This window comes from Tupaia chinensis, unplaced genomic scaffold (assembly GCF_000334495.1).
Source record: "Tupaia chinensis unplaced genomic scaffold, TupChi_1.0 Scaffold000183_1, whole genome shotgun sequence".
NCBI classification, from domain to species: domain Eukaryota; kingdom Metazoa; phylum Chordata; class Mammalia; order Scandentia; family Tupaiidae; genus Tupaia; species Tupaia belangeri.
The window spans coordinates 85,226-102,451 of NW_006159658.1; the positions used below are offsets into that span (position 1 = coordinate 85,226).

Genomic DNA, 17,226 nt, shown 5'->3' on the forward strand with positions numbered 1-17,226 from the left:
CCACGAGCATTCCAAGTCCAAGGTTCAGTGCAAGGCCCGGAGGCAGAGAGGGGGTGACCAGAGCTGCACGACTCAAATCTCAGAGAATCCACAGCCCACGGAGGACACTCACCTTTCCCCATTAGTCTGGCACCCTCTGGAGACGGGCGGCTGCAGTCTACTGGTTTCTTGATCTTGGCATTGGACAGTACTTTCAGACCCACGTCCTAGCAGGCACCAGAGAGGGCAGAGAGAGTTAAAGTGCCCTTCCCCTTCGGCAAGGGCCACTGTCCAGGAGTTGAACTGAAAAAGAGCTGAACTGAAACATTCTTTTCTTTTTAGAGAAATTTTTTTCTATAGGGCTCATGTCCATACCAGAGAGACAGAAAGAGAAAGTGAGAAATCACCCTCCAGAAGGGATGGCCACACTACAATCCCTTCTCCTCCATTCTCCTCTTGAGATTTTGGACATGCAAGCACATGCGCCCAGTGTGACTTTCAAGTCACCGAGTCTGGGACTTGAACCGTAGTTAACTATGTGGGAGCCCAGCACCCTATGCCACCTGCTGGTCCAATGAACATTCTTTTCTTTAAAAAAAAAAAGTTATTTAATTTTATTTATTTGTTTATTTATTTATAAGAGGTTTTTGCTATAGGGCATGTACGCTTGCCAGAAAGACAGAGAGACAGAAAGCGAGAAATCACCCCCCCAGGAGGTATGGCTATGCCGCAATCCATTCTCCTCCATTATCTTCTCGGGATCTTGGACATGCACGCACACATACCTGGTGTGAGTTTAAGCCACCGGGTCTGGGACTCGAACTGTGGTCGACTACATGGGAGTCCAACAACATAGCCATTATGCTAACTGCTGGTCCCTAATTTTATTTATTTACTCATTTATTTTAATTTGACCAGAAAGAGAGAGAGAGAGAAAGCGAGAAAGCAAGTCACCAGGTCCAAGACTTGAACCGTGGTCAACCATGTGGGAGTGTCCAGCACCTTAACCACCACACCACCTGCTGGCCCTGAATATTCTTTTCTTATTAATGGTCATTACCACCCAGCACACAACCATCAAAATTAGTTTTTTTTTTTTCCTTTTCCAGCTAGTGCAAAAGCCTGTTACTTATTTCATCATTAAATGTGTCTGTTTGTACATATTAGTCACCATATTCTTATTATTTAGCTTATACTCTGAACTTTCTGATATCAGAGACAACGTTAACTTAATCAATTTAACATGCATTCAATGAGGGGCCAGCAGGTAGCATCGTGGTTAAAGTGGCTGGATCCCCGCATGCCTATCCATGGTTTGAATTCCGGGCTCAGTGACTTGAAAATCATGCTGGGAGTGTGTGCGTGTGTGCCCAAAATCCCGAGGGGAGAATAGAGGAAAAGGGATTGTGGGTGGCCATCCCTCTGGGAGGCGATTTCTCACTTCCTCTCTGTCTCTCTCTTTCTCTCTCTCTTTCCTCTCTGGCCAGCAGACTGCCCATGCAAAAACCAAAACGAACAAACAAACAACCCTCAAATACAAAGAGCAATATGAAGGTCAAGCACCAGAGAGAATACAAAGATGAACGAGCCATGGTTTCCGACCTCAGAGACCTGGTCAGACTCAGACCACACAGCATCCCAAACTCCTGATCATACAGAGGTGGAAAATGGGTGTTTTTTTTTTTTTTCTTATGATAAAAGAACTCTGGCCTACCTTCCTTCATTTTCCTTCTTGACACATCAATGTTTGGGACCCATTGAAAGAAGAAAATTGGGTTTCTAGCTTCTCAAGGGGGTTCTCTTTCAACTGGGTGACTTTTTCGAGCGTAAGAGCCAAGAGGGGCTGTCTTACATGACAGAAACTTCCTTCAAGGTTTTGTTCCTATCAGCGCCTACCTGCTCACTGCGTTCCTAGATCACACTTTCCTTTACCCATTCCCATCGCCATTGTTTCTACAGGGAAAAACGAGTAAGAACATTTACCTGAAAAAAACTGAGAGGGTCCGTGTCCCGAGAGAACCACCAGGGACTCCAGATGGCAGAGTGCCTGCTCGAACGTCCCTCTGGCACCGGATCGATGAGAGGCTGAGGAAAGTCCCACCGTCCAGACCCTGGGCACTCGTCATATTCGGCCACCTGATAGGGGTAGCTACCGTACCAGAATGGAAACATCCCGTAGACCTGAGACAAGAGGAGAGAAGAAAACAGAGGACAGACACAGCAAAGTCATTTGAGAAAACTCTCAGATTCTGGTAATAGCATTTGCTATTCCTGCATATTTCTCGTCTTTACACCAGAATCATTCTCATGTTTATTCTATCACAAACAATTTTTCTTTCAAAAGTTTAACCTCTATGTCAGATTTTTTCATAATTCTCATATCTCCTATTTCATCTTCTTTCCTTATCTCTGTGACTATATTAACCATACCTTTTTCATACCGTCATTTCTCCCTTCATTGCTACACCTTCTTAGGACGGTGCATTATTTCTCTAAGACCTTCTCTCCATTCCCTGCAACCCATCTCTTATCCTGATGCTGTCTAATTGCTTTCTCTGTCAGCTGGCTTCCCACCTGGTTACCCAACCACTCACAGAGCTATTGCTCAGCTCTCTCTCCGGCCTAAGTAGCAAGACGCTCTCGTCCACAGCCCTGACTGCACACAGGGACCCCGGAGCTGCCTGTAGCTGTAGTTCCACATCTGCTCCTGGAAGCTGCTGTGAAGGTGAGAAGCCAATGGAAACCTGGGGAAGGAGAAGGTACAACTTAGGGACTTGGTTGATAATGTGATTTGGAGCATCAGCCAACATGCCCCAGCGATGGTAGCTAAGCCATTTCTTTATACTTAATGATTCTTTATGAAGTCTAGTTCTCTACGACTAGTACATTATGACAGAGTCGAAAACAGTGAACAACACAGTAGAATTCTATACTGGGTCATAGGAAAAGTCATGACGTATTTTTGCATAGAAAAACATAGGAAAATAGGTCACGGCTTTCTCGACGACTCAGTAGAAAGTTCAGAAGATCAAAACAAACAAAGAGGGTATGTGGAACAACCCTCCAGAGCACGTGGCTTCCCAGCATGACTTTTTGGGGGTTTCTTTTAGCATTATTTTATTTAACTTTCTTTCATTATTTATTTATTTTAATTTGACCAGAGAGGGCCAAAGTGAGAGTGAGAGAGAGAGAGAAGAAAAGTGGAAAAGCAAGCTGCCATGTCCGGGACTTGAACCGCAGTCGACTATGTGGGAGTCCGGCGCCCTTAACCACCACACCACCTGCCGGCCCCCCAGCATGACTTTGTAAAAAGCAGCTGCAGGAGAGAGAGAGTTCAACCTAAATCTAAAACACTCAAGATGATCCCTATATGCTTACGATATCCAACGTCAGCATTACCCTTGCATTTCCCAGGACCTGCCCGGTCTCTCACCCCAGCACTCACGAGCCCCTTGTCGATGCCCACCCTTTCCTTCCCCGTCCCTGACTGCCATTTTACCTGATTGTCAAAGCACATCTCCACCGAGAACTGAACTTTGTCAGCGACGACGCCGCCACTGGGAAAGATGGCATAGATCAGCAGAGACGGATCCGGGGCTAGTCTGGACGGGCAGGAAAAGAGAGAAGGTGCCTTTTGGTCCTGAAAGAGAAGACGGATACCCAGGGGCTGAGAATCCACTTACCCACCAATGACACAGTTTCAGCCATTTACACGTCTCCCGGGCCAGCCTAGGCCTCATGGTACAAGTAACTTCGCATTTTTCTATTCTGTGGTGATTATCAGCATTTCGCCTCATTGCTTCTATGTAAAAGGACTCCTTTCTGGATGTTTAAAATATCCTTTTGTGGGTCAGATCCACGTCACAGTGGCAACGCACTGCTCAAGAGAAGCCAGATCCCACACAGTGAGCGTAGTTTGAATCCCCAGCCCGGTCAGCCTGAAGCGTGCTAGGCACCCCTGTGGGCACCCAAGACCCAACAGACTAGAGGAAGGGATGGCAGCGGGACCAGGTCCTGTGGACGGTGCTTCTCTCTCTCTCTTTCTCACACAGGCGTGTGCATGCACTCTATCATGACTTTTTTTAATTAAAATATTCTTTTCCAGAGGAAGCAGGTACACTCACCTGTCTTCTTAGTGTCCAGGTGTTTCTGCCCCTCTGTCTCCAGACCCCCTTTCCCTATTAACTAAAGAAAAGAACACAGAAGTTATGGAGTTTCAGCTGGGCCCTACTTCCGAAGGGTCTCTGCGGCCCTCCCTGAGAGGTTCCTAGCATCGCTCCAGAGCTGGGCTCTACTTCATATCCATTAGCTTGTCAAACGCAGGACGCTGCCAACAGGCCCTGAGGACTCTCCTCCAGGGAAGCCTGCTGACAACCACAGGGTGCGTGAGGGGAGATGAGGGGTCAGTCAGCACAGAAACCGCTCCTCACAGTAGACACCTGGCCCCTGTTTCTTGAGGTCTTACCCTCCTATAATCATTGTAAGGTAAAGTCAGCTGAAATGCATCCTCATCATTTTTTAAAAATGACGGCTCAGTTCAAAATGGAATGTAAGCGAGTTTATCTTAAACTATTCTGGGCCCTTTCTGACATTTGACCTTCCGGAGGAAAAAAGAAAAAATCTCCTTTTTAACTTTCCCTTCCTGTCCACTTTCACTTGAACCAGAAGTCAGTGAAATTCTTTCTTGGCAGGCTGTGGAGTCATGTGTCTGTCTGCCCAGGGCTCTGTGGCAGGGTCCCTAGACTCCGAATTAGCACCCACACTGCTCAGCCTCAAGCTCCCTTTTCCCCGAGGCCGTGCGGCACTCTGTCCTAAAGACAGTGCCTACGTTACTGCTCTGGCTTGTCATCTTCCACCTACCCCCCCCTCATTCAAGATGATTGCTTGTACCGAAGACACAGAGATCATAGAAGATACTAGACTGATCCACAGAGGAGGAAATCTCTCAGAGATGAGAGGATGAGGAAGATTGAGACTCTGGATCATGAAACCCAAGCGTACGTGACAACCTCTTACTGTCACCAGGCTGGCCAGCAAAGCTGCTTATATTTACACATTTCTTTCAGGTGACCAGGTCATGATTTTATGTCCCCAACAAGGCCGCCATGAATGTCAATGTTTTACCTAATACCGTCTATTTTAAAATATTGACCAGTGGAACACAGAATGACATTGATTCCAACTCTCGTACCTTCTTCATCCTGCCTTCCACCCACCCACCTTTTTGACTCTGGCCAAGGGTTTTCTCAGTCAATTCTTCATTTTATTGTTCCCACAACATTTCTCTAAGTTCCTGCTCAAACTGTCTCTGTTCCTCAATTTTCTCTACCCTTTGCACCACTACTGTACAAAATAGTATTCATTAGCCACATCCAAACATTGAACTTTTGGGACTAGCTCATGGTGTAATGGTTATGTCTCTGGACTCTCATGTAGTCGACCATGGTTCGAGTCCCAGACCCGGTGGCTTAAAAGTCACACCAGGTACATGCGCATGCATGCCCAAAATCCCGAGAGGAGAATGTAGGAGGGGAGTGTGGCGGGCCCATCTCCTCAGAGAGTCATTTCTCACTTTCTGTCTCTGTCTCTCCCTGTCTTTCTGGCAAGCACACGTGCCCTATAGCAAGAATCTCTAAAAAACAAATATTGAACTTTTGAAAGGTGGCTACTTCAAGTCATGATGTTTTGAGTATTAAATATATACTGCAATAGAAAGATATGTTGAAAGAATGTAAAATATCTATTAATAATTTTTATATTGATTGTGGAAACAATGGTATTTTGGATATATTGGGCTCAATAAAATATGTTACAAATGAATTTCACCTGCTTTTTTTTTTTTTTTTTTTTTAATTTGCTATAGGGTGCATACATGCTCCTGAAAACAGAGAAATACAGAGTGGAGGTGGGCGAGAAAGCACCTCCTGAGGGGAATGGCCACATAGCAATCCCTTCTCTTCCATTCTCCTTTTGGGATTTTGGGAATGCATGAACACCACACCACCACCATCCCCTGGCCCTGACATGATTTTTTTTCTAAGCTGCTGGTAGCAGGACTCAAACCATACAGTTAGCCATGTGGGATCCAGCCACCCTAACCAGGATGCTACCGGCTGCCTCTCTTCTCACTTTTTAAATGTGGCTTCTAAAAATGGTTGAAATCACACACGTGCTGTGCATAGCTCCAGCTAGTCAGTCTGCCCTCTCTGGCTGCCTCTCCTCATCCCTTTTCCTTCCTAACTGGCTTTCTCCAGTCCCCGTTTTCCAGTCTCACGTAGTAAGAGAAGTCGATTCCTTGGTCAGGGCTCGCATCAGCGGGGTCGATGTGATAATCCACCAGCACCTCCTGGGGCTGGCCGCACTGCAGCTGGCTGTCCAGCCGGCGAATGCCAAGGAAGCTGCGGGTCGTGTTGTAAAAGGGCTGCAGGTGCAGGTAGGCATTCTGGTAGTAACGAGGCACTTGTTCTGGGTCGTATACCACATCTTCCATCTGGAACTTTCCCTGAGAGAAAGAGAGAGGAAAGAGGTCCTTTCAGCATGTACCCAACCATGGACTTGTTGAGGCGTTCAGGTAGAACTCTGTCTCAGATCTTCAGTGCCTAGAATGGCACGAGGGCATTTCATCAGAGGCCCAGCCAGGGGTGGATGAGGAAGTCCTCCACACGATGTGTGCCGCATGCACGTGGCTGGTATGTAGGCGAGGGACGGGGGCGGAGTCACAGTTATCAAGTAAGGGGAACTTGTGGGATATACACCTTCACAGACGACGCCTGGAGGTAGATAAGCGTGACTAAGATTACATAGAAATCAAAGAGCGGGCCCAGCCTGGTGCCATAGGCAGCCACGGAGCTGTGGCACAGGCGGGAGGCCGTGGAGGAGGGCTCCAAGTCCCATCCTGGGTCTGTCTCTGCTGCAGACGTGCCTGTGATCCCAACTGGCTGCAGGAGGACCACAGCGTGAGGACTCTGTGGAGGGTGCCTGTCTCTCTTGCTCTCTCTCGCTGTCATAGAGGAAACAAACTTTAAAAAGTTATACTTCGGGGCCAGCAGGTGGCATGGTGGCCAAGGGCACTGGACTCCCACATGGCTGACTGCAGTTCGAGTCCCAGATCCGGTGGCTTGCTTTCTCACTTTCTCTCTTTCTCACTCTGTCCCTCTCTGGTCAAATTAAAATAAATAAATAGATAAATTAATTAATTAAATAAAGTTCAATAAAATAATTCTTTAAAAAAAAGTTATACTTCATGGGTAATATGGGTATGGAGGATAATAAAATTGAAAATAATTCTTTGTGGCGAATCCCAGAGGAACAGTGATAATGCAACATTCTACCACAGTGCCATATGGGAAGGTCATGGGTTTTTACTTAAGAGAGATTTTTGTTACAGAATGTGTGCATTACCAGAAAGACAGAAAGCAGAAAGTGAGAAATCACACCCGCCCCCCTCCAGGGATGGCCACACCACAATCCCTTCTCCTCCATTCTCCTCTCAGGATTTTGGACAAGCACATACACATGCCCAACGTGAGTTTCAAGCCTCTGGGTCCAGGACCTGAACCCCGGTTGGCCATGTGGGAGTCCAGCAATGTAACTATTACGCCATCTGCTGCTCCCAGAAGGTCCCAGATTCTTATCCCAAGGTCTCCGTGTACAAGCCAGGCATGGCTTTCTGTGCCTGTGCACTGATCCTGGCTAGCCGAGCCTGGGGGTGGATCATGGAGTAAAGACCCTCTGGGGATGCCCCTTCATTAAAGAAATAAATACACTTTAAAACAATGTCTGAGTACAGTGACTAAAGGATGATTGATTGGGTAAAGAAATAGTCAAGTTAGCACAAGAGAAATATTTTGCTTAAGTAAGGAGGTTGAATAATTGCATTAGTGGCTCCCTCCCTGTATCCACATCCATGCAATCTTACTGACTTAGACTGACTGTCACCCACCGTGTGGCGTGTTGGAAACGGGATGCTAGCACATGCAGAGTAACTAGAGGCGTGGAAACGTCCTGTATGTCAGCGCCTGCTCTTGCCCCTCCTTGCTACACAGATGTACCTGGGCTGGCCTGCTGGGTCCTGAGAGGCGTGAGGGGCACCAGCTTACTGCCAGCGATGCACAGACCTAACTAAGCAAATCTATCAAGGTTAGCAGAGCTAGCTGGTGATACACCCGAGATGCATGGGAATGAGTGCTTTTCGTTGTAGGATATTTACATTTTGTAACTTTTTTGGGGGGGAGAGGTTTTTGCTATAGGGCACACGTGCTCTCCAGAAAGACAGAGAGAGGCAGAAAATAAGAAATCATTCTTCCAGGGAGGATGGCCATGCCATCTTGGGCACGCACACGCATCCGGCGTGAGTTTAAGGCACTGGGTCCGTGACTCGAACCACAGTCGACTACATGGGAGTCCAGCAACATAGCCATTACGCCAACTGCTGGTCCCTACATTTAATAACTATTTAATAAACAGCATTGCTGTAACAGTTGGTCACTGATACAGTAAGCTTCCTTGTAAGTTATCTAAAATCTAGAGTTCTTTCATTTGCCATTTTTATGAGAAATGGGGAAAGAGGAAAAGGGAATAGGAAAAAACAAAAAAAAACAAAAAACACTTGGGACCAGCAGATAGTATAATGGTTACTTTGCTGGACTCCCACGTAGTCAACTGTGGTTCGAGTCCCAGACCCAGTGGGACTCACGCCAGGCACGTGTGCGTCTCTGCCCAAGATCCTGCGAGGAGAATGGAGGAGAAGGGTTTGCAGTGTGGCCATCCCCCCTGGGAGGGATTTCTTGCTTTCTGCCTCTCTGTCTCTCTCTGTCTCTCTGGCGAGCACACGCGCCCTATAGCAAAAAAATCTCTCTAAAAAGAAAAAAAACAAAACAAAACACTTGACTCTGATTTTACATATAGGATCACGTAAAGAAAGAATATATTATAAGATGAACCCATAGAAATTATAGTTTTAACTGAACGGTTGTTTATTTGATATTAAACAGAAAAGAGAGCTGAGAAAATCTGTCAGCTGGCGAGCAGGACCGGAGAGCGAGGGAGATGGAATTAAGGCCGAGGGTCCGATGAGAAACAGGACCGTGGCAAAGCTTGTTTCAGGAAAGCCCTTCCTTCTGAGAAGCTGGTCTATCCCCAGTGCTTACCTCCAAGGACACGTCCGTCCCGTTCCAATCTACAGTTTCGAGCTTGAAGAGGGCTAGACCATCGCTGTCGGTAGTGAGGGTCTGGTTGGTGGCTCCATTTACGCCGTGAATCACCAGAAACACCCGGTGATTCTTGAGGACGGAGCCGTCATGGCCCCTAACTCTTATCTGAGGAGTGAAGGTCATTAGGGCATTAGAATTAGGCTTGGAGCAAGTGGGCGTGCGAGCTACAGGGACACGAGAACAGAAATTCTAAGAATCCGTTTCAGAAGAGTCCAGAGAAAGGTAAATCTAATTCAAGGGTTAGAGACTAGGATCTCTGAGGAACTGAGAAACGAACAGAAGTATCCGCGTGCAGATGGAGCTAATGAAGCCTTCGGACCCTTCGCTGCACAGCCCCCTGGGGTCTCTACCTTACTTTGCTTTCTTTCCTCAAAGGGAGCCACCTTTAACCTCCCAAATGATGTCATCCTTAGGCTCTAAAATACTAGATCGAGCTAGTGAGATGACTAAAAAAATAAGTGAGTTTTAACAGATACAATATGTGTTGACAGTTTGGAAAGTAAAGACAGATAAGCTTAAGAGAGAAGAGAGTAGCCAGAAGACACTAAGAAAGGAAAAACTTAAATCCCGAAATAAAATGCTTACGGAGCTATAAAAGGCTCTCCATCAAGGAAAGTCTGACATTAATCTTACCTAAATGAAAGAGGCCAGACTTGAGGTTTTCTCTGCAAACCTTGCTCTTAAATTCAAAAATATGTTCATATCTTTTTATTTTCTTTTGAGGTTTTTGCCTTAGGGTGCATGTGCTCAGCGGCAAGACAGAGATGGTGAGGGTGAAAGAGAAACCACCCCCCAGCGGGGATGGCCATGCCACAATCCCTTCTCCTCCATTCTTCTCCTGGGATTTTGGGCTCACACACACATACCCAGTGTGATTTTTCAAGCTGCCAGGTCCTGGACTCGAACCATGGCTGGCCATGTGGGAGTCTAAGCGCCTTAACCACTATGCCACCTGCTGGCCCCTGTCCATATCTTTTTAGAAGATGAGGTCTTGACATTAGGAAGGGCCCTACATTTACATCTAAAACACATCTTATGTGGGATTTCAGACAACACAGCATAGGAAGTTAAGAGGGTGGGGCTGGCTGGTGGCGTGGTGGTTAAGGCTCTGGACTCCCACACGGCCAGCTAAGGTTCAAGTCACAAACCTGGCAGCTTGCTTTCTCACTCTCTATCTCTCTCTCTCTCTCTGGTAAAATTGAAGAATAACAGTAATAAATAAAATTAAATAAATAATTCTTAAAAAAAGAAGTTAAGAGTGTACACTCTGAATGCAGGCCCCCTGAGTTTCGTCATAACTACAACTTACTCCCTATGTAACTTTGGGACAACTCACTAAGTCTCTCTTCCTTCCGTCTTCTCATCCATACAACGTGGCCAACAGTGGCCTTCCACGTGAACTGAGTGAGTATCGGTAAAGACCTTGGAGCTAAATCAGCTCTCATGATACGTCCACGGGAAGGACAAAGGAGTGAATGGCTAAGCGTGGTTTGTCTACGGAGAGTCATGTTTCAACCTACCTTCCCACTGAAGGGGAAGTTGGGGTAATAAAAATTATTGGTATCTTCGAAGGTCATCGATCCCATTTGTGAAGAAATGATGACATCCTGAGTAGTGTTGGCCTCCACGCCTGCAGAGGGAAGAAGGAACTACAATGATCTAAGGGCTCGATAGCCTCGTCTTCATGTTTAACACGAAATCCCTGAGAGTGTGACACCAACAGAAGCATGAGGCCGACTGTATTTCTGGCCAAAGAGGCAAACGAATCCCCCCACCACGTGGAAATAGGCAGTAGATGGCTGGCAGGGTGGAATCTGGGATTTCCTCATGACTGTGAACTGGAAACAGGGTTCTTCCCAGACACTGATGAGGGTAGATTGTGAATCCTCTGAGTAGGTCTATGCCTCTGATAATTATCCTTTTTCCATAATTAATTTCTTTACATTTTCTTGAGAGATTTTTGCTATAGAGTGCATGCACTCCCCAGAGAGACAGAGAGAGACAGACAGAAGGTGAGATATTACCCCCCAGAAGGGATGGCCATGCCATAATCCCTTCTCCTCCCTTTCCGTTCAGGATTTGGGGTATACATGCACACGTCACTTGGTCCAGGACTCGAACCACAGTCGGCCATGCAGGAGTTCAGCGCCTTAACTACTATGCCACCTGCTGGCCTCCCTTTTTCTTTTCTTAATGAGCCAAGCTATACTCTACTTACCTGTCCCTTCCTCGACCACTGTAGCCACAATATTGATGCTGTTGCTGTACATGTACCCAGTGAGGTTGAAGGTGGACATGTCCACAGGGGCTGAGAAGCACCCTGTCTTGTCAGTCTAGTGAGACAATAGAGAAGGGGAAGACAAGTGATCTTTCATTTCATAATGTAGTTGTAGGGAGAAAGAATTTCTGTCTCCATCCCTCATTTTCTCCATCTTTTTTATTTTTAATTTTGAGAGAGATTTTTGCTATAGGGCACGTGTGCTCTCCAGAGAGACAGAGAGAGAGAAATCACCCCCCATGGGGACGGCTGTGCCATCATCCCTTCTCCTCCATTCTCCTCTTGGGGTTTTGGGTATGCATGCACATGCGCCTGGTGTGAGTTTCAAGCTGCCAGGTCCAGGTCTCAAACCATGGCTGGCCGTGTGGGACTCTAGCTACATAACCATTGCGCCATCTGCTGATCCCAACTTTCTCCATCTTTACGAAGTAGTAGTTCTCCCTCACGTGTATAACCACAAAACAGTTCTGAAGCTCCAAGATACGGAAAGGGGGGAAGACTTAACCACAGAATATTGAAAAGTGTATCCTGCAAGGGTTTAGGTTCATTTCTTCATTCCAAAGCAGATGCTTAACAACTCTGTTCCGGGTAAAGAACACAGCTTGTTTTTTGGCATTGAGATTTAATTTAGTTTACTATTACTTTAAAAAAAAAAAAAAAAGATTTTTGGTATAGAGTGCATGTGCTTACCAGAGACAGAGACAGAAAGTGAGAAATCATCCCCCAGGGGGATGGATACACTGCAATTCCTTCTCGTCTGTTCTCTTCTCAGGACCTTGGGCACACACGCACACGCGCCTAGTGTGAATTTTAAGCTGCCATGTCCAGGACTTGAACTGCAGTCGACTACATGGGAACCCAGCAACATAACCATTATGCCATCTACCGGTCCCCTATTATTCATTTCTTTTTTTTAGAGATTTTTGCTATCTGGCACATGTGCTTGCTGGAGAGACAGAGAGACAGAAAGTGAGAACTCACTCTCCACCCGGGGGAGAATGACCACGCTATAGTCTGTTCTCCTCCATGCTCCTTTCGGGATTTTGTGCATACACCCGACGGTTGACGATGTGAGAGTCCAGCATCTTAACCACTACAGCACCTCCTGGCCCCTTACCATTATTATTATTACTTTAAAATTTACCAGAGAGAGACAGAGAGAGAGAGAAGGAGAGAAAATGAGAAAGCAAGCCACCAGCCAGGTCCAGGACTCGAACAGCGGTGAGCCATGTGGGAGTCCAGCACCTTAACTATTATACTACCTGCCAGCCCCTCTATATTTACTCTTACTCCTTGGAAAATACGGTTCTTTTTTTTATATTCTACTCACCTGCCCAGAGAGGTTCCTGCACTTGTCAGGGAGCTGTTGATCTGCCTCTCTGTACCAGTAGGTGTACGCCTTCTGACACACCGACACCTGCACGGCCCCCAGCATGGGCTTCCCATAGGTGTACCTGACCACGGAGAGCAGGAGGACTCCGTCAGGAAATGCCAGTGGAGACAACCCTCCTCCCCCGAATGGCACCTTTCCTCTCTCACTCTGTCCTGGAAAGTGCTCTGACAGTATCGCTGGGTTCCTAGCTCTCCTCTCTCCTGCTTTACTCAAAGCCTCGAAGGAGTTCCATCACCATTGCTACCGCTGTGAGGGCAGAGACGGTATCTTTCTTTCTCCTCGCTCCTGTTTCTCCGTGGAATTCAATACTGGGTTCTACACAACGTAGAGACGAAATCGAGAACACTGAGCGAGCGAGCAGTGGAGAGGAAGAGCAGGGACGCAGCCGTGACTGTGTTCTTGGAGAGGTCGTAATCTGAACTGCATGAACCACCCAGATTTTAGCTACTCCTATAACCCCTCTCCCCACAATACTCTCTCATTACTACTCTCAATACAGCTTTTTGTTTTGTTTTGTTTTTAAGAGAGGTTTCTGCTATAGGGCACGTGTGCTCGCCAGAGAGACAGAGAGAGACAAAGGGAGAAATCATTCCCCAAGCGGGGGATGGCCATGCTGCAATCCCTTCTCCTCCATTCTCCCCTTGCGATTTTGAACATGCACGCACATATGCCCAGTGTGTTTTAAACTGCCAGGTCTGGAACTCAAACCATGGTTGGCTGCGTGGGAGTCCAGCAATGTAACCATTACGCCATCTGCTGATCCCTCTCAATACAGCTTTAATCCTCAACAGATCCAGAGCTTCCTCTCTTTTTTTTTTTTTTAGGTTTTTTTTTTTTCCATAGGGTGCATACATCCAGAGAAGAGAGACAGAGACTGAGAAAGGGAAAGTGAGAAATCACTCATCAGGGGAATGGCCACACCACAATCCCTTCTTCCACTCTCCTCTCAGGGCTTCGGGCATGCACTCACATATATCCAGTGGGATAGTCAAGCTGCCAGGTCAAGAACTCACACCACAGTAGACCATGTGGGAGTCCAGCACCTTAACCACCATGCCACATGCTGACCCCAAAGAGTTTTCACTCTGGGGACCAGCAGTTAGCGTAATGGCTATGTTGCTGGACTCCCACATAGTTGACCATGGTTCGAGTCCCAGACCCGGTGGCTTAAAACTCACGCCGGGCGCGTGTGGGTGCGTGCCCAAGATCCCGAGAGGAGAATGGAGGAGAAGGGATTGCGGCGTGGCCATCCCCCCTGGGGAGTGATTTCTCATCTTCTGTCTCTCTGTCTCTCTCTGTCTGTCTGGCGAGCACACGTGCCCTGTAGCAAAAACCTCTTCAAAAAAAAAAAAAAGAAAGAAAGAAAGAAAGAAAGAAAGAAAGAAAGAAGAGCTTTTACTCTTACCTACAACAAATTTTTACTAAGAAAGATTCCTCCACTGTTGACAACTGCTTGGGTTCCACCACTTCCATCTTAAACTTAGGCAGCACTGGAGAGAGTGAAAAGAGAAACGGGAAAAGAATGAGAGGTGGACTTGGTCAAAGGTAATGAACACGGGGGCAAAAGAAAATGATCATAAATTCATTGATTTGATTAAAGTGGCATTTTATTACATTTTTCTGAGAGATTTTTTGCTGTAGGGCACATGCGCTTGCCAGGGAGACAGAGACAGAAAGTGAGAAATCACCCCCCAGGGAGGATGACCACGCTGCAATCCCTTCTCCATTCTCCTCTCAGGATCTTGGGCATGCACACGCATGCGCCCAGTATGAGTTTAAGCCGCTGGGTCCGGGACTCAAACCATAGTTGACTATGTGGGAGTCGAGCGATGTAACCATTACGCCACCTGCTAGTCCCTTAAAGTGGCATTATTAAGGTAAAGTGTTCCTAAAGGTATTGGCTGATTTAGCACTGATTCGAAAATGAATAAACAATCTCTTCCCGGAGGAGATTTTACGTCAGTCTCCTTTGCAGGTGTAAGACAAGATGATGCCGCCTCTTGCCCTGTAATTCCCCACCTACCATACTCCTCCACGCTGAACGTGCCAAAGGTCTTGCCGTCAGCCACTGCCACCGTATAGGTGCCCTGCGTTGCCTCTGGTGCCAGCTGAAAGGACAGGTCTGCAATGCCTTGTTCGGGCACCACTTCCAGCCACTGTGCAATCCGGTTGCTATTTGGATCCTAAGGCCAATACGGAGAACGTGCATGACAGGCCTGCCCCACTGCTCCCCACTCTGCACTGCAAAATGCAGGCAGAGAATCGCACCCATTGTCCTGGCCCTGCCGTCTGCGTCCAGGATGAACAGCTCCCGTGTTATTTACACTTCTCTTTGTTACTCAAAGAGATATATGTTCCCGCGAATTCAGCTCCATTGAGAGGAAAAGGGTCCCTTCGGATTCAAATGATCGGACTGCGTTCTCTAAGGCAGGTTCCTAACCTTTTGGCACCAGGGGCCCGTTTCCTGGAAGACAATTTCTCCATGGACGAGAGGTGGGGGAGGGTGATTTTGAGATGATTCAAGTGCCTCACATTGATCGTGCTTTTACTTCTATCATCCTCACATGGTAATATATAATGAAATGGTTACACCACTCGCCATGATATACTCCTTCCGTCACTCCCCGGTGATGGCATCCCTGCCTCAGCTCCGCCTCATCATCAGGTACTAGATCCTCCTGTGAAGCATGCACCTAGGTCCCTCGTACACACAGTTCACAGTGGGGTTCGCACTCCTGTGAGAATCTAGTGCCACGGCTGACCCGACAGGAGGAGGAGCTCAGGCAGTAATGCCCGGATGAGAGCAGCTGTAAATACAGACGAAGCTGCACGGCTCACCCTCCACTCACCTGCTGTGCAGCTGGGTCCTGACTGGCCACAGACCTGCTCCAGTCCACGGCCCAGGGGGCTGGGGACGCCTGCCCTAAGGTGTTATCACCAGTTTCAGAGAGGGAGACTCAGGATAGCATTTACAAGGAGGGTTTCCTCTGAGGCCGAATGGTGGGCTATGAGGCTGGGGATGGATTGCGGCATGAAGATTCTATTGAGGTGTCTGTCTCTGTCTCTCTTCTGTGGAAGGAAGGAAGGAAGGAAGGAAGGAAGGAAGGAAGGAAGGAAGGAAGGGAAGAGAGAGAAAGAAAGGAAGAAAGAAAGAAAGAAGGGAGGAAGGAAAGAAGAAAGGAAAGAAAGAAAGGAAGAAAAAGACTTTATAAAAAAAAGTCTACTTTTTTCTTCATCCCTAACAGAAAGACAGGAGGTGTAATGGGAAAATGGCGGGAACACTGAGGAATCACTTTCCAGTCCTGACCTTTGACCCTTCTTACAGGTAATCATGTCATCCTCCAACTGGGCAGTGTCTGTGACAAGAGCTCTGATCTAAAAGGAGGAGGAGCACAGACCCAAGCCTGGTGTGGCGCCAAGAAGTTACAGGACGGAGGGAGGGCAGCCACAGTACATGCTGATGTCCCCTCCACAGAGGCCTGGGCTGGGAGAAGAGGCGGCAGAGGGGAGAGAGGCACAGCGTGGGCGGGCTTACGGGTACTCGGTGCTCAAGCAGTCTCAGGGATCTAGGTCAAGAGCTCAGAGCTGTTTCTGCTTTTAAGGTTTAGCATCGAACTCTCATGCTTCCTTCTTCTTCTTCTTCTTTTTTTTTTTTTTCCTGGAGAGGTTTTTGCTATAGGGTGCGTGTGCTCGCCAGAAAGAGAAAGAGACAGAAAGCAAGAAATCACCCCGCCCTGCACCCCCCCCCCAGGGGGAGGGGATGGTCACGCTGCAATCCCTTCTCCTCCATTCTCCTCTCGGGATCTTGGGCACGCCCGCACACGCGCCCGGCGTGAATTTTAAGCCACCGAGTCCAGGACACGAACTGCTGTCGACTACATGGGAGTCCAGCGACATAGCCATTACGCTAACTGCTGGTTCCCTCATGCTTCCTTCTTCACAACCGACAGGGAAGAAAAAGAAATTTGTTCTTACCTGGAGTTCCACCATGGAGTACTGAAAAGAAAAAGCAAATAGTGTGGGTTAAAGTAGGACGAACAGTTAGGAGACGTTTGCTGGGAGCAAAAACCCACAAAAGGGTTTTCCATTCTCTCTTGCCCAGTCTTCCCTTTCCTTTTTCTTACACAGATTTTTGCTATAGGGTGTGTGCACTCACCAGAGAGACAGAGAAAGAAAGGGAGAAATCACCTCCCTCCCCCAGCCCAGGGCAATGGCCGCTCCTCCATTCTCCTGTCAGGATTTTGGGCACATAAGCACACATGCCTGGCATGGGTTTTAAGCCACCGGATGTAGGACTTGAACTGCAGTTGACTACATGGGAGTCCAGCGATATAACCATTATACCATCTGCTGGTCTCCACTCT

General features: G+C 47.5%; 1 protein-coding gene across 1 annotated transcript in view; it reads right to left on the reverse strand.

Annotated features, from left to right (window-relative positions):
* A2ML1 (alpha-2-macroglobulin like 1) overlaps window positions 1-17,226 on the reverse strand; it is a 48,083-nt gene that overhangs the window by 23,977 nt on the left and 6,880 nt on the right. The window contains 14 exon segments of the mRNA XM_006172233.1: window positions 96-206; window positions 1,963-2,160; window positions 2,574-2,723; window positions 3,479-3,590; window positions 3,592-3,619; window positions 4,104-4,164; window positions 6,254-6,481; window positions 9,129-9,296; window positions 10,712-10,821; window positions 11,410-11,524; window positions 12,800-12,923; window positions 14,268-14,352; window positions 14,886-15,045; window positions 16,838-16,858. Of these exon segments, the coding sequence (XP_006172295.1) occupies window positions 96-206; window positions 1,963-2,160; window positions 2,574-2,723; window positions 3,479-3,590; window positions 3,592-3,619; window positions 4,104-4,164; window positions 6,254-6,481; window positions 9,129-9,296; window positions 10,712-10,821; window positions 11,410-11,524; window positions 12,800-12,923; window positions 14,268-14,352; window positions 14,886-15,045; window positions 16,838-16,858 (1,671 nt within the window).